Source organism: Mesoplodon densirostris, chromosome 12 (genome assembly GCF_025265405.1).
Source record: "Mesoplodon densirostris isolate mMesDen1 chromosome 12, mMesDen1 primary haplotype, whole genome shotgun sequence".
Lineage (NCBI taxonomy): Eukaryota > Metazoa > Chordata > Mammalia > Artiodactyla > Ziphiidae > Mesoplodon > Mesoplodon densirostris.
The window spans coordinates 49889962-49912791 of NC_082672.1; the positions used below are offsets into that span (position 1 = coordinate 49889962).

Consider the following 22830-nt stretch of genomic DNA (forward strand, 5'->3'; position numbering starts at 1 on the left):
ACCACCACAATGAGAAGCCCGTGCACCGCAGCGAAGAGTAGCCCCCACTCACCTCAACTTGAGAAGGCCTGCGTGTAGCAACAAAGACCCAACGCGGCCAAAAAATAAATAATAAATAAAAAAATTTTTAAATCTTAAAAAAAAAAAAAGAGCCTAGCCAATTGGACCACAAAGCCATATGTGAATCAACGTGTTTGGAAGCAGTTCATAAAAACTGCTGCATTCACAGGGCTTAAGAGAAAATAATTAGCCTCTAATTGCCTAACAAACCCAGATTTATCTATAATTAACCGAATAGATTTAACCAAAGCACTAGCTTTGTAGCACTCCTACTCTGTTACTGAAAACTCACCTTAATTTTACAGTCCATGGAACAAGACAGCAACAAATGGCCAGAGAGAGGAAACAATCTGACTGCACTGACGCCCTGTAAAAAGGAATTAAAATTATCAATCAGAAGCATTTGAAACCTCAGCTAAAATTAAACAGAAGGGAAAGACAGTGTATTTTTATGCCACCTAATTTACTATTTTTCTTCATTCTAAAAATCATACCCTAGAATAACCTTCGTTAGTATTCTAAGAGCAGCCCTTGGGACGCTAAGCTTTTCAGGATTTTTTTTTAACCTTCATTACCGACTTCCTCACCCAAGGGAATTCTTAGTCAGTCATGTTACTAATGCCCTCACTCCTCTTCCTTCTTTTACTCAGTACCTTTGCTCTTTGCTAAGAGCTGGAAATTATCAGTTGGAACAGTGTAGATGACAAAGAATATTAACATCAAAATTTTCAAGTGTCTTGTCTCTGCATTAGTTTAAGAATATCATAGTGTATAAACCAGGGAGCATCTAATCTTCTTTGAAGTGTGATAACTCTAATTGCTAAGGTAAAATTATGGAGGCTTTTGTGCTAGTGCCAGCCCATTACTCACTGACTTGGTGCCCAAGAGGAAGAATATTATGGCAGGAACTTGGAGGCGAAGGCCTCGGCTACCATAAGGGGATAGGACACCGAATCATGAATGCTTATGTCACGGCCCAATCAGATGACCTTGAAGACTGAGTATTCACTTGTGATTCATATGTGTTGGTACGGCCAGAGTCTGACTCCGGTTTATCTTCAATTTGAACTCCCTGTTCTATCTTGACTTCTCTACATCTTTACTAGAAATATTGAATGTCCCACATCAATAGCTGAAAATTTATGCTGATGTCACTATTATACAGTACAACAAACCAAAAACAACCAATTTGCTTACCTTTGTGTGTCCGGACCACACATGAATTTGTTTTTTGGGAAGATAACACTTCTCAGGTGGCACAGGTGACCGCAGATTAACACCAACATCCTGAGGTATGTGAAGATAGGACCTGCCTTGATAGTCATACATTTCTTTAACTGAAACAAGAAGGCAAAAGAAAGCAGTGAACAAATAAAAGCCATAGTCATGAAATCTACATTCTTTTTTTTTTTTTTTTTTTTTTTTTTTTCTTTTTGCGGTATGTGGGCCTCTCACTGTTGTGGCCTCTCCCGTTGCGGAGCACAGGCTCCGGACGCGCAGGCCCAGCGGCCATGGCTCACGGGCCCAGCCGCTCCGCGGCATATGGGATCCTCCCAGACCGGGGCACGAACCCGCATCCCCTGCATCGGCAGGCGGACTCTTAACCACTGCGCCACCAGGGAGGCCCGAAATCTACATTCTTAAAATGATAACAAACACTTTATTCATAGGGATATCGTTGTGTATCAAGGTTTTGGTAAAAATACTTTGATGATGTTAAGACCAAGAGTCAGCTAAAATTTAACTGCCTGAAATCATAGCTATTATTTACAATTAGTGGTAGTATTTTAGAATCCCTAAATATCGAGAGAATATCAGACCTTTAAATAAGCTCTTACTTCTTTATCCAGTTACACATTTTAGTGGCATATACAAAGACTCCACTGCAGTACAATCACAGTGAGAGAAGAAAAGATAATACTTGGGCCTTGTGAGTCATTGGCAAAGAATCAGAAGCAAAACAGGATAAGAAGGAAGTTAAAACAAAACAAAAATATATCAACTATCCTTTTCCCTGCTTTCCTCCTTTATGTCCTTCCAGGTTCTTTTTCCAATCTCTTTTCTACTTTCAACCCAGATTTTACAGTAAAGTCACATGTGAGAATTAAATGACATAGTATATATAAAGCATTTAGTAGCATGCTGCACAGAGTAAGTACTCAGTAAATGTTGGCTGTTATTGTTATTATGGCCACAAGCACCACAGTACTAAATAGACTCCTTGGAGATAAAACTGGAGCTTGAGAAGCTAAACGTGACCTCGTGAAACCTATATATTTGGTAAGTGATATAACATTAGAATAATCAATACTATCAGAACTGAATTATTCTTTTAGTCTGGTAGTCACTACATAATTTCCCCAATATAACTAGTTACTAATGAACCAGGCAGAGTTTAGAATATAATTTATTTTGGTGAATATGCATTTCCTTCTACAAATCAAAGTAAGTATGAGAATCTTAATCTCCAATCCACTTACATGAAAAACAAAGTTTATTCTTTTAAAGTGTAATTTAGTAACAGTTATGAACTGTGATCATACCTGGAGAATATTTGGCTTGGGTTAAAAACAAAAGGTTAAAATGACTGGGGGAGGGCCTCCCTGGTGGCGCAGTGGTTGAGAGTCCGCCTGCCGATGCAGGGGACACGGGTTCGTGCCCCGGTCCGGGAAGATCCCACATGCCGCGGAGCGGCTGGGCCCGTGAGCCATGGCCGCTGAGCCTATGCGTCCGGAGCACAGGCTCCGCAGTGGGAGAGGCCACAACAGTGAGAGGCCCGTGTACCGCAAAAAAAAAAAAAAAGACTGGGGGACTAGTTATACATCACAAAGAGTCAACTTTATCTTAGGAAAGAACAGACTGTGAACCATAATCTCCTTTATCTACCTTTAAAAAAAATTCATTAGCACTTCAAAAAAATCATCTGTGGCTGTCTCTTTAATTAGAACATACAAGAGGTTTGCTATAATTTCTTTGGGATGCAAATTGTCCAATGTAATTCTTAATAAAATGAATTCTAGCAGCTGATTAGTAAAGGCAATACATATATTATGTGAACAGAGAACAGAGTAAATATCTGAAAGTTTATCATAAAAATGAGGAGGCATAAAAAATATATTACCATGTAAGATTGTCTTTTCCTCTCCAGGTTTCTCTTCTTCCTGTTTGCCTTTTTTCTGCCTCTTTGCTGTAATTTCATCCAATTCTTTTTGTTCTTCCTAAGGAAATTAAGGAGTGAACTTTTAAAATGGATGTTCTAGAACCCCATCCTGGCCAACATTGGTCATAAATTCTTTACAATGAGGCACACTTTTTTGGTGAGGCAATAGCCGCAAGTATGTCTCCCAGGATAACAATCTCAACTCTTTGGCAGATTACAAAATGGCACTAAACACACAGTGGGTACTAGTTAATACTTCTAAACTCAATGTATACAAAACCCATCCTTCTGGAACGCCTAGAAAGTAATTTGATGTATTATGCTAATTATGTAAGTGAAAAGATGAGGCAATTAGAAACTCTAGTACCAGAAAAGACAGGGAATTTTAGTAGATGATGTTCTTCCTCAGTAAGCAGCTTTTAATAGTCATAAGGATATAAGCAGTGACTACAGATTTGTGACACAACTTTTGTGGGAGAAACAGTAAAAGGAAGGTGGGGTAGTAGTAAATCCTTATAATAACTGAGAAGTCAAAATAAATACAGAGCAGCATATATGTGTTACTGAGACAATTGGATGTGAGATACAGCTAGAATGTAAGCTTCATCTTTTCCACGGCTATATCCCTACGACCTAGAACAGTGACTGGCTCGTAGAGACAGCAGGATTAGGAGGTAGAGAGGGGCAAGTAGGGTTTTATAGTTTTACTTTATAAACTTCATAATATTATGAAAAAAAATAGACACACTACTTTGTTAAAATTTTTTAATAAATTAATAAATAAAACCCATCATGAATTCCAAAATCATAGAAAGGCTGATTCTGTAATTACTATCTGAATATCTGGCATCAGAAAATCAGCTACCATAACACCTTAATACTATTATCAAGGTGATTTTTATTAAAAATTGTTCAATATTGTATTTTAATTAAAAAGTATGGAAGATAATAAATCAGAAAAATATAAACAAAAATTATTCCAAAGAAAAACAAAGGAATTATTGTATTTTCTCAATCACCTAAGGCAGAGAAATTCTGATGAGTCATTTGGTTCTCTAAGGAAACCTCAAGTTTATTAACATAGGTATCCTTCATAGAGACATAGCAGACACCTGAATTGGCAATGAAAAACATCACAGCTTACTTCTGAAGGTTTGGCTACATCTTTTTCATCCACATATTTTGCCCATGGTCCCAAGAAACCATCAATATTAGATGCATCATTTTCTTTGAATTTTTTCCTCTTTTCTATTTTCTTCTGACCAGTTTCAAACACAGTTAAACCTATATTAAAAACAAAGAAGCAGAGATAATAAATATGGATATTTTCTAAAGAAACACCAATATATATATTTATATAGATTTATAAACACAAAATATTTAGAACACAAAAGGAAACCTACATGAATCGAGATACACCAACTCATGCTATATAAAAAGAGACTCAACCTTCTGGGCAAAGCAGCTTTCTACCGGTGCAATATGTTGCAGATTCTAATATATGTGAAGGAAGAAAAGACCCAGCTATGTAATCCTGCAGTGGTACACAATCTTTTTAATTAATCACAGACCTTTATCAGTAGATTTTACCACTTTTTGAAAGAAACATAGCAATTTAATAATGCTAAATAATGATAAAGTTACCTTTGAAAGCAAGAATAAACTAAAATTTCTCATTCAAAAGCTGAATTAGATAAAATTACATTAAGTAATTAATAACTTTTCCTTGCTTCACTTGCTTCGCTGTATTGTAATGCAACAATATAAATTAAAGAAGGTTTCACAAGAATCTGGTACTTCTTCCAGGTGATCTCAATCTAAACTTGACCTCTAATACCATAAATCTTAACAGTAAGAAGAAAAGAGGAAAGAGGATGTTTCTGGTTGGGATTCTCATTTGATCAGTAGGAGGTGGCATGCTGTGTGTAGTCATTAAATTGGAAAAAGAAAGGTTTACGGGAGTCATAGTCACAATTTAACTGTTAACTGAGAATCTAGCTACATAAAGATGTAGCTTGTACAGGTCTAACAAAGAGAAAAGCTTAACCTATATTAATTCAAATCAGTTTCCTTTAAGCTGTGTTATAACAAAAGGTTGTTAAAATCCTATTTTAACAACAGTCTAGCTCATAAACCAAAGGTAGCTTGATCATATAGGCCAGCGGTCCCCAACCTTTTTGGCACCAGGGACTGGTTTGTAGAAGAAAATTTTTCCATGGACCGGGGGTGGGAGGGTGGGGATGGTTTTGGGTTGATTCAAGTGCATTACATTTATTGTGCACTTTATTTCTATTATTATTACACTGTAATATATAATGAAATAATTATTGCAACTCACCATAATGCAGAATCAGTGGGAACCCTGAGCTTGTTTTCACTTGCCACTCACTGATAGGGTTTTGATATGAGTCTGCAAGCAGTTGATTTATTATGGTCTCTGTGCAGTCAGACCTCTCTGCTAATGATAATCTGTATTTGCAGCCATTTCCCAGCGCTAGCATCACTGCCTCAGCTCCATCTCAGATCACCAGGCATTAGAGTCTCATAAGGAGCATACAACCTAGATCCCTCGCATTCATAGTTCACAGTAGGGTTCGTGCTCCTATGAGAATCTAATGCCACCGCTGATCTGACAGGAGGTGGAGCTCAGGCGGTAATGCAAGCGATGGGGAGTGACTAAATACAGATGAAGCTTTGCTCATTCGCCCACTGCTCACCTCCTGCTGTGCAGCCCGGTTCCTAACAGGCCACGTACCAGTACCTGTCTGTGGCCTGGGTGTTGGGGACCCCTTATATAGGCTCTAGAGTTACTAAGTGCCTTCGTACAAACAGCGTACTCTTTTTCTATCGAACATTTTATGGATAAGATTCCAAGGGGCTGATGAGCTCTGTGGCAAGTTAGCATTTAGAGTTTGATGCTTTGTCTTAAAATAAGTACAAAATGAATACAAGTATAAACATATATTTTAAAACACATATTCAAACTCAGACTTCAAAGCAACCCTTGAAAGACAATCTCCACAGACATGCACGATGAGATTTTTTTCTGCTCTGTTAAAATGGAGCTTGACATTAGTGTTGAGAAATAAACTGCTAAAATCAGATATACATTAGTTTTCATTTCTTGAATGATTTCTACAGGACTGGAACTGTGCCAATAAATCACTCCCCACCCCCCAACCCCGCCACTACAGGTATGACTATCTTCCTTACAAGGTTGCACACCTAGTTAAGTGGCAAAAGCAAGCTCCAAACTAATAGTTCTATACATTGCTCTAAACTATATCCCACTATTGTCTCAACTTAAAAAAATCAAGAGATAAATTACATACTAGTTTTTCCCTACTGTCCAAAGTCAATCTACAAACAATAGGTATATATATTTGATATTAAATATTGATATTTCAAATAAATTACCTTGATTTTTTTCCGCTTCTTCTACAGAACCAATATATTTAGTAGACACTTGATGGTTATCTAATGAAGGGTCCAAGGCATAACCTGAAAGGAGAAAAGTACAAATTACTGACTCCATTTTTTTCCATTTACAATTCATTTTAATTCTATACACATTTACTCATTTTACATTTTCCTTCCCAGATGCTGAAAATGGTCTCTTTTTTTGTTTGTTTTCTTGTGACTTTATTTCTTCCTTATGTTCTGAAAGTATTACAGCTTCCTTTATCATCAGGATGTACACACCAATAATTCTATCACAAGCAAACCAAATTTTTGATTGTAAAGTTGCTTGTGCAAGATAATTTCAAAGGTCTTTCATTGTGTTGGATCTCTTTGAGCTTATCTCCAAAAGAGTTATCACTTTACTTTATCACATTCAACTGTCCACTGTTACTCTGAGGACTAATCCTTCTTTCATGAGCTATGTTTCTATTTAGAATCATTAACCTAAATCTCAGGCTGGACAATGAATGACTTCAGTAGAACAGATGAATCTAGCATATTGACATTACATTACTAAGAGCCCGTTAGGCCAAAATATCAAACTTTAGTCTTAAATTTTCTAAGAGCTTAAAAATATACGTATATCATACATTCAGGAGTTTAGAAATCTTTTTATTTTTGGTAACAGATAATGCATGGTTTAGTTTATCAAGTTATATAAACTTTTAAATAATTTAAAAAAGAAATAGGGTAAGAAGAATTACATAAAATTTAGCTATTATTTTGGAAATGCTATTCTCAGTAAAGATAGTCTTCCCTCCCAATTTAAAAAAACAGTATATTTCTACTTCATAAATCATTATTTATATTTCATTGGTAAGAGCAGTAAGGATATCTACTAGCATATTTATATACTCCTTCAGCTAGAGTGTGTAGCTACATATAAATGTAGTCTTCAGTGGTCTATGGGAACTTCAGGAAAGAAAGTCTATAGTAACTCAAATCAGTTTTTCTTCAACTGGGGGTGCTAGTATGATAAATGTTTAGTAAAATCAGTTTTAGTAATAATCCAGTATATTCACAAAAGAGAGCTAGATCATTAAATCAGTCTATGGCCTACAACCCATGTGAACAATCATGAAATACTACATAAGAGTACTTGCGCATTTTTTTTAACGGTACATTCTAGTGAATATAGTTAACAATTAAATTTTTATGTAATGCACATATACTTTAGATTTACGTGGGATCCCTTATACAAGCAATGGGTACAATGCATTTATAACCATTTTATTGGACTGGAAGTATCACTGAACTCTTGTAGGAGATTTCAGAGGTATAAAGTCTTTGCTATGGCTTTTGGCACCTGTTAAGTCAATTATAACCTTGCCACGGTGAAATATAATTTAATATATGTCAATCATTTTACAACCAGTTTCCAAGAACATATTGTGGATAAATAACTAAGACTATCTGTACTAAACCTCTAAACTAATTCATGATGAATCAGTTTGCATCGCTCACTAAAAACTAGAAAAAAGTAATTTTCTAACGTTAGAATAATTATGTAAATTGTAATATAAACCCATCAGTGGATATTACATAGTGCTTAAAAATAATAATCTTTGAGATTATAAAGTAACATTGAAAAATGCTTATGATAGAACATTGAATTTAAAAGTTGCAAAATTTTCAGTTTAGAAGGATTATAGCTCTGTAATACAAATGTGTTTAATAAAAAAGACTTGGAGGAATAAAATATCTACTAAAAGTAGATATTTTAGTATAGTGGGATTATAGGTAACCTTTTTCTTCTCTTTCCTAAATGTTTAAAATTTGTTTATTTTTTAGTGAAAACAATTGCAATTAAAAAGCAACACTGAATATGTAACATTTCACATGATACTGCTTTCTCAACTTTTTTTTGGGTGCTATCTTATAATAATGGAAGTTAATGGTAGATAGGACAGAAAAATCTGTTTAGAACTTTTAAAAAATTCTATAAGAAATAAAAGGAGGCGGTATTAGAATTTTAACTGCAAAGAAAACTAAATGAAAATAGAGAGACAATGTTGCTGATGTCTAAAAATGTGATTATTAAATCTCTTGTTAAAAAAGTTCAAAGTTTTCTTTTTCATTTACTCTTTGGGGAAGAGAACATCAGCGTAAGCAATTAATTCATAAAGATCACAACTACAACAGGCATAAAAACATTCTCAGTTACTTTGCTCACCCACCCTACCAAAAAGCTCTTCAAAGCAGAAGGTGATCAGTGTGTCTGTCAACCTACAGATGTAGATTATGGGAAGAGAAAGAAAAGGCACTACCAAATATGGACAAAGCTGATATAAGTGACCAGACCTATGATCTCTGGAACCATCAGCAAGGACATTTTTATAAAGACCATCTTCTTATAGAGGGGATTCCCAGCTTTGTATGCACATTAACTTTCTCAAATCCCACCACTGATAGGATGTAATTATTTTACGCAATGAATTTGTGGCCGTTCCATTTCCTGATATCCCTCAGTAATCAACAGAAAACTTTTCAGAGATAAAATTTGAGAAAGAGAGTAAAGTCAACTAGTGCATAAGAAGATAAAAATATACCTCTTAACACTATCCTGTTATTTACCAATTTCAACAGCAGTCTACATGCAACAGTCATTCAATAACAAGTGTTCATTAAAAAGTACAACAGAGAATGTTCTGTTTTTAAGACCACAGAATATTTCTAGTACTCAGAAATCAGAGCAGATTTAGAATGACAGCTAAAAATATTAGTGCACCTTCCTATTTGTATAAATATTTATAGATGTGTATAAGAAAATATACAACCCTTTTAAGGAATCCAGGTTAATAAATTTTAAAAGCCAGAAGATAAAATCGATTATTGTGTGCATGTGCGTGCGCGCGCGCACACACACACACACACACCCCACTTCTAATAAGGTTTAACCTGAAACTCGCGTATCACCTTACCGTATGTGGCAAAAGTTCTTCTTTGCTGTTCAAACATAAAATCATTGATATGGGCTGGTTCAGCATATCCAGAAAGCATATTTCTAGGGGCAGCCATTTGCTGTGTTCTGAAGGGATTTTCTGGTCCAAACTACAATGTTATAAGAAACAAACAAACAAAAAAACCCAAATTCTCAGTGTATAAAGCTAGAATGAGTAGAATTATTGCACAATGTATTTTTAACTCTAAATCATCAGGGGCCCATTAACCTGTGTGGGAACATGCTTACCTCCCATAGTTTAGTACAACTGGACAATGTCTGGTTAGCACTGTTTGGCAGCCACCAGGACTGGAGAGGAACCAGCTCACCCAAGCCTATGTGTGGCTATTGAAATTTAAATTAATTAAAATATTCAGTTCCTCAGTCATACCAGCCATATTTTAAGAGCTCAACAGCCAGATACAATTACTGGCTACTACATTTTCATTATTGCAGGAAGTTCTATCTGACAGTGTCACTCTAGATAACTGAGACACACTATAGTTTTGTCTAAATGATGATTTAGGGGATTTCTGGAATGGTACCATGATGTAATTTAAAAAACACATGTTTCTCTGCTACTAGATTATGAGTTCCTCAAAGGTGGAGACTTAGAACCATCAATACTTTCCATAGTGCCTGGCATATAGAAAGCACTAATGAAGGAAAGATTAATCAGTCTCACTGGGGGCAGAAGATAGGAAGTAGACAATAAAAGTAAAGTGCTTGAAAAAGTCCCTAGGAAAAGACATTACAAATGTAAATAAAACTTCTCCACTCTGAAAAGTCACACTATGAAAATCTTAACACAAAATAGTGCCATTATTATCTATATGTTTACAATGTTTTGAGTTTCCAGAATGGCTTTCCAAATGTTATTTAATTTGATAGGTACAAAAATTCTGGAAAGTTAAAGAGGTATTCTCTTTCTCATGTTAGAAATGGAGAAAAAGGTCAAGATGACATACCTTGCCTGCCTAAAGTCACTAATGCTATTAGAAAAGGTATTGGGAAGATCCAACTCTTTTCTTTCCAGTTTTAAAAATAAAGAATAAAATGAACTTCCCACTTTGGAAACAGTGGAAGTAGACTGGATATTTTTATTTGAATTCTGGAAGGTCGACTGTCATAATAAATATTTTGACATTAGAACATCTTAGGTCACTACCATCTGAAACCACCTTTTCCATGATACACTTCCAGAGCCATAAATATAAATTATTGATCTTTCCTTAACCAGAATGTTGTCTTCTCTACATATCAACATTATGCTATGCATAAAAGTCTGAATTTAAACGTTAATTTGCCTTATAATTTTTTCTGCTTTAGAAGAAAATAAATTACTATAATATTCCTTTCTATTGACAGCTTCCATTTCTAGGTTTAAAATGATTCAATCTTAAGATATCTAATTCATATATAAAGCTTTTACTACTATTTATTCTAAATTATAATAAAGGACAGGGCAAGACTTTATAGCCCATATTAGTTCTTCCTGAGCTGACGGGTGGAAATGTAGGGGAAAAAATCTACATTGCTGAAGGCTGGAAGTTACAGTTAACTTCATTCAGTCATGAAATGTATTACAAAAACAAAAACATCCATAAAATTAAAGATAATAAAATGACTTAAGTTGACTAGATGATCTAGTTGCTATAGTCAGTTAACATCTGCAAAGCAGCATGTGATATTTCTGGGGGTAAAAAATTCCAAAATGATAAAAATCCCCATTGCCTATATTGTTACTCCTATCACATATAACAAATTACCAATCGTTATGCTTATAATTTCCAATTTAAAAAAGGAAAGTACAATTTCCATGTTCTAATTTTATTAAGATTTTACAAAAAGGGAATAATTCTTCTACAGGTCATACATAGCAAACTGCCTCCATCTTTTAAAGAAAAATCCTCAGTGTTAAGAACTTTGATTTCTATAAGAATATAGATCCATATATTACAGCAAAGTATATCTTGGTACTCTTCCTAACACTGTCTAAAAATTTAAACGTGCTTATATTTTATACATATTTAAGCTGAGACAACAAAAAAATCTTCCACTGATATAGGAAGCTGCCTGGGGTAGGCTCATCTCCTTCTGGCTCACCTTAACTTTCTGGTTACTGGCAGCTATTGGAGCTGACCTCAGAGACATTACATGTCAACAGAGGAAGGCAGAGAATGTTATTCAGCAGGACTCAGCTCTTACCAATTACTCTCTCAGATGTTCCTGGTCTGTGTGAATATGCAACTCTTAATTCTGGGTTAACCATTAAAAAAACAAAACAATGCATATTTTAAAATACACAAAACTGATATCTAAACGCTTCTTTTCAACTTTTGGTAGTTAAGTCTAAGCGTAAGTTTGTATTCAAGTGATTTTTAAAAATATTCAAGTTAATTAGGTATGAGTATTTAATAGTTTTTAGCGAAGATAATATTGAAGTATATCACAGTCAATTACAATTATAAATCTCCCATATAAAATATACATACTTAAGTATTAATTCAGACATTGCACCAAAAAAGAAAATGTTTCTGAGGTAAGTAACTTTACATCTTTCATCTCAGTGAAGTAGTGATTTATTTATAAACTTGGGAGAAAAGCATTTTTAATTTAAGACATTAGTTGATAAATCTAAGAGATCCATGTATTATAAGGCAGTGGTTCTCAAGTCTTCAGCAGGCAGAGTACTTGAGGGTTGATGCCTTAGCAGTATATTATAACATCACAGGAATTAAGAAAATTCATATAAGTAAAAATTGACTATATGAAATCGTAACCATAAATTCACATATAGGAAAAAAAACCCAAGTTACTGAACAAATAATCATATACTCAGGTTGCTGTATTAAGTTTTCCATTAATATTCATTGAAGTAATCAATGTATAAAACATTTATAAACAAATTTTAAGATGAGAAGAGCATATTAATTATTATTTTCTATAATTTTGGAAAAGATCACCACAATTCAATTTTATTGGCAGAATACCTCAATCTTGTAACACATAAGCACAGTTTAATTATTAGGATAGTATATTTTATTAGTGGTTCTATAACCTTGCACCTCAGTTCCCTCATCTATAAAATAAAAGAGCTGATCTATATGACTTCTAAAGTCCATTCTAACATTAATATTTATAGCAGCCCTTACGGCCAGATTTTAAACAGTAACTGGCATTTTCCCCCTCTAAACTTTTATATTTTTTCTATTCTAAAGTAATATTATTTTAAGGAGTCTGAAATTCTCTCTGAGGCCTATGGGCTTTATATGAGTCTAGAGAAGCTAACAAATAGACTTTTCTCTAAGCGGATCCAACAGGATTGAGTGAAATGAAGAAAATCACTAGACTAAAACAATGGCTATTATGTCTTCAAGTTACTTCTGTAATTTGAGAAAGCTTATCTGGATAACTAGGTAGATCAACTAGGAAAAGTCCTTGGTTGGGAGGGAAACAGTAATTTATAAAATAAAATAGCCAATTTGTTAGTTTACTGAACTAATAAAGTCAAAACTGCACCTTCTAAATGGTCTTATAGTTATGGAGTGATTGTTAAGAATGATCTGGACTCAAAGCCTCAAATATGGCACTTGCTGGCAGTATAATCTGACAGTTGAATTCCTCACTATAAAATAGGGATAAAAGTACTTACTTCATAGGGTTGTAGTGAGGGCTAAAGGAGATAAGGTATACAAATCCCGCAATGTGGTACCTGGCATAGTGTACTAAATGGTAGTTTTATTTTATTAGTCTCCATCCCTGTTCTTTTCCATCATGCAAACCTTTAAAATTAATCTTCCTAAAAATTCATCTATTAAATCAAGACCAAACTCTTTACCTTGGCCTCTAGAGCCTGTGCAATACCGATTGTACAAAGTACTATTCTAGCCTTATCCCATTCTCCCCTACTGATAATGACTAAAACACTACTGTTCTTTAGATTTTATGATTTGGCTCATGCTGTTCCCCTGTCTGGAATCTTTCCTCATAAAGGACTATCTAGCCATCAATGCCAATAATATTAACATAAATAACAATAAAGGCTATAATTTATTAAATGCTTATTCTGTGCCAGTTTCCTAAGCACATCGCATATTATCTCATTTATCCTTACAATTTGGTAAAGTAGAAATTATCTTCATTTTACCTGTGAAAAAACTAAGATAATCTAATGTCATATAAGAGCTAATAAGTGGTCTGTTTAGCCCCACATCTCATGTTCTTAACCTGGATTGTATCGCTTATTTCAAAAAACATTTGCCAGTTACAAATACTTTCATGGAACTTTTATCTTTATAACAAGATGCAATCTCTCCTTAAACTTGACTGGTGCTTTAGAGGCACTATAGGAAATAGTCTGGTGTCCATCTTTTTAAAAATTTATTTATTTATTTATTTATTTATTTATTTATTTATTTATTTATTTATTTATGGCTGCATTGGGTCTTTGTTGCTGCACACGGGCTTTCTCTAGTTGCAGCGAGTGGGGGCCACTCTTCGTTGCAGTGCACAGTCTTCTCATTGCAGTGGCTTCTCTTGTTGTGGATCACAGGCCCTAGGCACACAGGCCTCAGTAGCTGTGGCCCGCAGGCTCCAGAGGGCAGAGTTAGCAGTTGTGACGCATGGGCTTAGTTGTTCTGCGGCATGTGGGATCTTCCCAGCCCAGGGCTCGAACCTGTGTCCCCTGCATTGGCAGGTGTATTCCTAACCACTGCGCCATCAGGGAAGCCCTCCATCTTTTTTTTTTAAAAAGCACTTAGCATGTCCTCTCTGGTAAACACTAGATTGAGAAGAAGGATTAAATCTTGTCTCTAATGATGGATTCTCAAAATATGAGAACTTGAATTTCATCTAGCAAAGTTCCTGGTAATACCCTTCCAGACTTTGCCAAGTTATACAGACCCTAGTCATAAAGGTCAAAGTTGATAATTTATTATGTCACAGACAATTCCTTAGAAAAATTTTAATTTTTCTTCACTTTTCAGTCCCATCACTCTTTCCTTAAATTGTTGACAATAAGCACTGAAATGTTCCTGACATAAACTAGTTGATATATTTAATGTGAGGTTCCCTAACACAGGAAAAAAAAGAACAGAAAATTCGACTGATAATCCCCAAAAGAGAATGATAAACCTACTGCCTCGTCAATAGCACCAAAAATTTTTTGACCTTTTGAATTTTTCTTGAAAGTTTTGAAAACTAATCATACAGCAATACATTAGTTATGCATAGGATCTAAAAATTTAAGAAAAACAGGCTTCATAGAAAATACACTGACACAGGAATGTCATACACCATGCCACTTCCAAATTTTCTCATTTTCTAAAGTTAGTGGCTTAAATTGAAGTACTTTACATTAAAAAAAAAAATCATGCAGCGTGCCAGCGCTAAAATGGTGCCAAGGGATATAAAACAGCCTATAATTCAACAGTTTATAAGGATTTAGGAAATAATGGAATAAAATTAAAAATGTACCAGTCTCAGAGCATGAGAATGAGTTTTTTGCTTATTGTACACTTAGGAGAACAGCTAGGGCACTAGCACTGACATCCTTGGCTGTGCTATACATTTCCATTGCCATATTTTAAGTGACTATGGAAACCTAAGCAGGCAAAAATTACATGAAATAGCTTTATCAAAAAAAAAAAAAGACAATGACTATATGCTAAAAAATGAAAAATATTAAAAAGTACTCCTTTCTCTACCAGGGTGCAATAAGATATAGCTCTTCATCTCTATCTTTAAAGTGCTCTTAAAGATCCTGCTACTGAAACCATATTATTATTTCTTATAATGACCTTTTTCTGATATCTGTATCTTGTTAATCAAGCATTCTTTTCTCCTTTATAAAGGCTAAATACCTAGAAATCTAATCATTTCTACAAAGACTTTCCTAAATGGACAATTTTCACTATTTCTGCTTTTTTTTCCCTTCTTCTTCAGCTTTTTTAATGCTTCCATCACCATTTATCATCATCAGAAAAAAGAATCCATAAGATGTCTGACTCAGAGCAAGCAATAAACCGTGTGGCTATCTTTGAGCAGTGACCAAGTCAGTATGGTACCTCTTTTTAGTGTTTAACACAGCAGCATTTGTCACTAGATGTTTCATAATATACTGTGCATTAATGATGCTAATCAACCAAAATTTTTTCCCTCATTGTTAACTTGTAATACTCCCTTATCAAAATTGAGAGGAAGATGTTAACTAAGTTTGCATCTAAGAATTAGATATTATTCTTACAAAAGCGTACTATTTAACTTTTGGAGAATAGAAGGATATATTTTCATTTCTTTTTTTAATTGAGATATAACTAACATACAACAGGATATATTTTCTAACAGTTTAAATAGTATACTTTCATCAGAAAACATTGAAAAATTCACCAACTGGTTATCTACGTATGTATAATTTAAATACTATATAGCAAAAGACACTCTTTTTTTTTTTTTTTTTTTTTTGTTTGTTTGGCGGTACGCGGGCCTCTCACTGTTGTGGTCTCTCCCGTTGCGGAGCACAGGCTCCGGACGCGCAGGCTCAGCGGCCATGGCTCATGGGCCCAGCCGCTCCGTGGTATGTGGGATCTTCCCAGACCGGGGCACAAACCCATGTCCCCTGCATCGGCAGGCGGACTCTCAACCACTGCGCCACCAGGGAGGCCCGACACTCTTAACTATAATACATTTTCTTACCTCAGGAGCAAACATGGTCTCATAGGTAGGATTATACTGAACCTCTTTGACAGCAGGGTCAAGGTGAACTCCAGTCTCCAAATCTTCCTACAAGAAAACCAAACAAACATGAAAGATACGACAAGTATTTACTGTATTTTAGAAACTACATTAAGGTCACACTAGCCATTTTAACATCACTTTTATGAAGATTACACTAGTGCTATGTGATTAATATATAATTCTATATATTAATGTACATAATTATATATAATTCTAATAATCAAAGACTAATAAGAGTAATGTAAACAGTTATAGAAGTTAGAATGCATAACAAAAATTCTTTCCTTCAAAAACATTGACTTTATCCCATCTGAAAAAATTAAAATTTCTAAGTAAGGGCTTCCCTGGTGGCGCAGTGGTTGAGAGTCCACCTGCCGATGCAGGGGATACGGGTTCGTGCCCCGGTCCGGGAAGATCCCACATGCTGCAGAGAGGCTAGGCCCGTGAGCCATGGCCGCTGAGCTTGCGCGTCTGGAGCCTGTGCTCCGCAACGGGAGAGGCCACAACAGTGAGAGGCCCGCGTACCGCAAAAAAAAAAAAAAAAAAAAAAAGAAATTTCTAAGTAAGTTAATACTACTCAAAGCCTTAAAGTAAGAGAGTCCAGCTCTTTTTTATGAACTCAAAAGACCTGATTTTCTGGTTCCAAATTCAGGAGAAGCACTCCTTTATTCAGCAGACCTTATTAGATATGTACCCAGATGGACTTGCTTAGGGACTGCAGAAGAAACGAAAGGAAATGGCAGGGCCCAAATCTTCTAAATCTAAAGTCTAATAATCTACATCGACTATTAAATTCATCCCCCAACTTAACATAAAAATCTCATCTCCTGGGCTTCCCTGGCGGCACAGTGGTTGAGAATCTGCCTCCCAATGCAGGGGACACGGGTTCGAGCCCTGGTCTGGGAGGATCCCACATGCCGCAGAGCAACTGGGCCCGTGAGCCACAACTACTGAGCCTGCATGTCTGGAGCCTGTGCTCCGCAACAAGAGAGGCCGCGACAGTGAGGCCCGCGCACTGCGATGAAGAGTGGCCCCCGCTCGCCGCAACTAGAGAAAGGCCTCGCACAGAAACGAAGACCCAACACAGCCAAAAATAAATAAATAAATAAATTTATTTAAAAAAAAAAAATCTCATCTCCACTAGAGAAATCACTGGTAGTGTATCTTTTGTGTAGCCCCACCACATAAACAATACATGCAATACATACAATATAACAATTTTCTAGCCTGGCTCTCTCCCTTGAACTCTAGGGATTTATATGTCTGAGCTTCAACTCAACATCTTTTCTCCCAGGATGTCTAACAGACATCTCAAACTTAATATATCCAAAAAGGGAACTTCTGTTCTCCCCTTCCCCAAAGACTCCTTCTACCCTCCTCTAAATTAACCACTATCCCACCCTTACATGTGTTCAGATGAAAACTGCCACAGTTATCCTTGACTCCTCTTTCTTTCACATTGTATATCCAACCCATCAGCAAATCCTCTACCTTCTACGGACACCCAGAGTTCAACCACTTCTCAAGTCCTCTTTCACTATCACCTCAGTCCAGTTTATCATTTTGCACCTGTTACTGTAACAGCCTCCTAACTGGTCTCCCTGCTTCTGCCCTTGTCTACCCACAGCCTCACTCCACACAGAGGCCAGTGTGATTCTTTTAAAATATTAGTCCACTTATGTTACTCGTTCACTCTAAACCCTCTGGTAGCTTCCCCATTTAGGGTAGGAGCCTAACAAAGAACTACAGGGCTCATTACCAAGTTGTTTTCAGAAAGTATGGCTCCCAAGGGTAGTTTTATAGGGCATTTTTGTCTTCCTGTATTGTCCTGCCTGAGCATTTACTAGTAAAAACATGTTATCAGTACATGTTTAATTTATATATCAAACATGTTATAAAGTTGCTTTACAAAATTTCCTTTAATTAGGGTATTCAAGTTATATTTTGAAATTCTCAGGGAAGTTATATATCATCTATGGATTATATTTCAGGAAAGCTGAAGTGACAAAATCACTATTATAAACTGAAGAAGTCTGAATCTAACTGGTTGAGAGAATTTACCCTCCAAATCTGTCCCTTGCCCCTACTAACCTCTGTCTTCACCTAGCCCTGTGCATGTGCTCACTTTACTCCAGCCTCACTGGCTCATTTGTTATTCCAGGAATTCACCAAAAGACAATCCTGCTTTGGGGTCTCTGCACTTCCTGTTTCCTCTTCTTGGAATGTTCTTTCTCTGGATACCCACATGACTGTTCTCTCTCCTTTTAGGTCTCTGCACAGTTTTCCTACTTTCCCCTTACCATGCTTTATTGTTCTCTATTATACTTATCATCACCTGACATGTATTCATTGTCTACCTCCCTCTATTAAAGTATAAGCTGGCCTCCGTAGACTGGTGGAGTCCAGCAGGAAGCTTTAAAGAAGTTTCATGCCGGGCCTCACCTCATATTTTCTGATTTAATTCCTCCTGAGTGAGGCCCGGCATTGGTTCAAGCTTCCCATGTGATTCCAAAGTTGCAGGCTAAGAATCAAAGTCTGAGCAAATTGACCATGAAGTCCTTTCACAGAGGAACAGAGAGAAGTTTGAAAAAGAAACAGATATTCTGAAGCCCTGGTCTATAGTGTGTACGTGTATGTTTCTTTGTGTGATATCATTTGTTTAGGTTTGCTTTTACCATTTGTCCTAGGGTCCTGACTGTTCGTTATTTTTTTTGTTTATTTGTTTGTTTTCTTTTTATGAGTGTGTGTGTATGTTTATTTCTGTGATTTTTGTCTGTTTACTTTTGCTTTTACCATTTGGTTTGGGGTTCTATCTGTTAGTTGTTTTTTTTTTTTTTTTCCCTATTTTTCTTCCTTTTCTTCCAAGCCATGTGGCTGGCAGGGTCTTGGTGCTCCGGCCAGGTGTCAGGCCTCAGCCTCCAAGGTGGGAGAGTCAAGTCCAGGACATTGGACCACCAGAGACCTCCCGGCCCCATGTAATATCAATCGGCGAGAGCTCTCCCAAAAATCTCCATCTCAACATTAAGACCCAGCTCCACCCAATGGCCTGCAAGCTCCAGGGCTAGATACCCCATGCCAAAGAACTAGCAAGACAGGAACACAACCCCACCCATTAGCAGAGAGGCTGCCTAAAGTCATACTAAGTTCACAGACACCCCAAAATGCACCACCGGACATGGCCCTACTGACCAGAAGGACAAGATCCAGCCCCACCCACCAGAACACAGGCACGAGTCCCCTCTACCAGGAAGCTTACACAAGCCACTGAACCAACCGAACCCACTGGGGGCAGACGCCAAAAACAATGGGAACTACAAACCTGCAGCCTGCGAAAAGGAGACCCCAAACACAGTAAGTTGAACAAAATGAGAAGACAGAGAAATACACAGCAGATGAAGCAGCAAGGTAAAAACCCACCAGACCAAACAAATGAAGAGGAAATAGGCAGTCTACCTGAAAAAGAATGCAGAGTAATGAGAGTAAAGACGATCCAAAGTCTTGGAAATAGAATGGAAAAAACACAAGAAACGTTTAACAGGGAACTAGAAGGACCATAAAGCAAACAAACAATGATGAGCAACACAATAAATGAAATTTAAAATTCTCTAGAAGGAATCAATAGCAGAATAACTGAGGTAGAAGAACGGATAAGTGACCTGGAAGGTAAAATAGTGGAAATAACTGCTAAAGAGCAGAATAAAGAAAAAAGAACAAAAAGAATTGAGGACAGCCTAAGAGACCTCTGGGACATTAAATGCATCAAGATTCGAATTATAGGGGTCCCAGAAGAAGAACAGAAAAAGAAAGGGTCTGAGAATATATTTGCAGAGATTATAGTTGCAAACTTCCCTAACATGGGAAAGGAAATAATCAATCAAGTCCAGGAAGCGCAGAGAGTCCCATACAGGATAAATCCAAGGAGAAACATGCCAAGACACATACTAATCAAACTATCAAAAATTAAATACAAAGAAAAAAAAATACTAAAAGCAGCAAGGGAAAAGCAAGAAATAACATACAAGGGAATCCCCATAAGGTTAACAGCTGATCTTTCAGCAGAAACTCTGCAAGACAGAAGGGAGTGGCAGGACATATTTAAAGTGATGAAGGGGAAAAACCTACAACGAAGATTACTCTACCCAGGAAGGATCTCAGTCAAATTTCACAGAGAAATTAAAACCTTTACGGACAAGCAAAAGTTAAGAGAAATCAGCACCAACAAACCAGCTTAACACAAATGCAAAAGGAACTTCTCTAGGCAGGAAATACAAGAGAAGGAAAAGACCTACAAAAACAAACCCAAAACAATTAAGAAAATGGTCATAGGAACATACATATCAATAATTACCTTAAATGTAAATGGATTAAATGCTCCAACCAAAAGATATAGACTGGCTGAATGGATACAAAAACAAGACCTGTATATATGCTGTCTACAAGAGACCCACTTCAGACCTAAGGACACATACAGACTGAAAGTGAGGGGATGGAAAAGATATTCCATGCAAACGGAAACCAAAAGAAAGCTGGAGTAGCAATAATCATATCAGACAAAATAGACTTTAAAATAAAGACTATAACAAGAGACACAGAAGGACACTACATAATGATCATGGGATCAATCCAAGAAGAAGATATAACAATTGTAAATATTTATGCACCCAACATAGGAGCACCTCAATACATAAGGTAAATGCTAAGAGCCATAAAAAGGGAAACTGACAGTAACACAATCATAGTAGAGAACTTTAAACCCCACTTTCACCAATGGACAGATCACCAAAATGAAAATAAATAAGGAAACACAAGCTTAAATGACACACTAGACCGGATGGACTAATTGATATTTATAAGACATTCCATCCAAAAACAACAGAATACACTTTCTTCTCAAGTGCTCATGGAACATTCTCCAGGATAGATCATATCTTGGGTCACAAATCAAGCCTTGGTAAATTTAAGAAAGTTGAAATCATGTCAAGTATCTTTTCTGACCACAACGCTATGAGACTAGATATCAATTACAGGAAAAAATCTGTAAAAAATACAAACCCATGGAGGCTAAACAATATGCTACTAAATAACCAAGAGATCACTGAAGAAATCAAAAAGGAATTCAAAAAAATACCTAGAAACAAATGACAGTGAAAACAGGATGACCCAAAACCTATGGGATGCAGCAAAAGCAGTTTTAAGAACTAACTTAATAAAGAACCTAACCTTACACCTAAAGCAGTTAGAGAAAAAAGAACCAAAAAACCCCCAAAGTTAGCAGAAGGAAAGAAATCATAAATATCAGACCAGAAATAAATGAAAAAGAAACAAAGAAAACAATAGCAAAGATCAATAAAACTAAAAGCTGGTTTTTGAGAAGATAAACAAAATTGATAGACCATTAGCCAGACTCATCATGAGAAAAAGGGAGAAGACTTAAATCGACAGAATTAGAAATGAAAAAGGAGAAGTAACAACTGACAAGCAGAAATACAAAGGATCATGAGAGATTACTACAAGTAACTATATGCCAATAAAATGGACAACCTGGAAGAAATGGACAAATTCTTAGAAAAGCACAACCTTCCAAGACTGAACGAGGAACAAATAGAAAATTTAAACAGACCAATCACAGGCACTGAAATTGAAACTGTGATTAAAAATCTTCCAAGAAACAAAAGCCCAGGACAAGATGGCTTTACAAGTAAACATTTAGAGAAGAGCTAACACCTATCCTTCTCAAACTCTTCCAAAATGTAGCAGAGGGAGGAACACTCCAAACTCAATCTATGAGGCCACCATCACCCTGATACCAAAACCAAAGATGTCACAAAAAAAGAAAACTACAGGCCAATATCACTGATGAACATAGATGCAAAAATCCTCAACAAAATACTAGCAAACAGAATCCAACAGCACATTAAAAGGGTCATACACCATGATCAAATGGGGTTTATCCCAGGAATGCAGTGATTCTTCAATAAATGCAAATCAATCAATGTGATACACCATATTAACGAATTGAAGGAAAAAAATCATATGATAATCTTAACAGGTGCAGAAAAAACTTTTGACAAAATTCAACAACCAGTTATGATAAAAACTCTCCAAAAAGTAGGCATAGAGGGAACCTACCTCAACATAATAAAGGTCATATATGACAAACCCACAGCCAACATTGTCCTCAATGGTGAAAAACTGAAACCATTTCCTCTAAGATCAGGAACAAGACAAGGTTGCCCACTCTCACCACTATTATTCAACATAGTTTTGGAAGTTTTAGCCAAGGCAATCAGAGAAGAAAAGAAATAAAAGGAATCCAAATTGGAAAAGAAGTAAAACTGTCACTGTTTGCAGATGACATGATACTATACATAGAGAATCCTAAAGATGCTACCAGAAAACTACTAGAGCTAATCAATGAATTTGGTAAAGTAGCATGATACAAAATTAATGCACAGAAATTTCCTGCATT

At 36.1% G+C, this 22830-nt stretch overlaps 1 protein-coding gene across 1 annotated transcript in view; it reads right to left on the reverse strand.

Annotated features, from left to right (window-relative positions):
• CDC40 (cell division cycle 40) overlaps nt 1–22830 on the reverse strand; it is a 49588-nt gene that overhangs the window by 15834 nt on the left and 10924 nt on the right. The window contains exons 2-8 of the mRNA XM_060114593.1: nt 16320–16406; nt 9604–9733; nt 6638–6721; nt 4365–4504; nt 3182–3278; nt 1258–1397; nt 353–427 (exon numbers count right to left, since the gene is read on the reverse strand). Coding sequence (XP_059970576.1) covers nt 353–427; nt 1258–1397; nt 3182–3278; nt 4365–4504; nt 6638–6721; nt 9604–9733; nt 16320–16406 — 753 coding nt within the window. The remainder of the gene's footprint in view (nt 1–352; nt 428–1257; nt 1398–3181; nt 3279–4364; nt 4505–6637; nt 6722–9603; nt 9734–16319; nt 16407–22830) is intronic.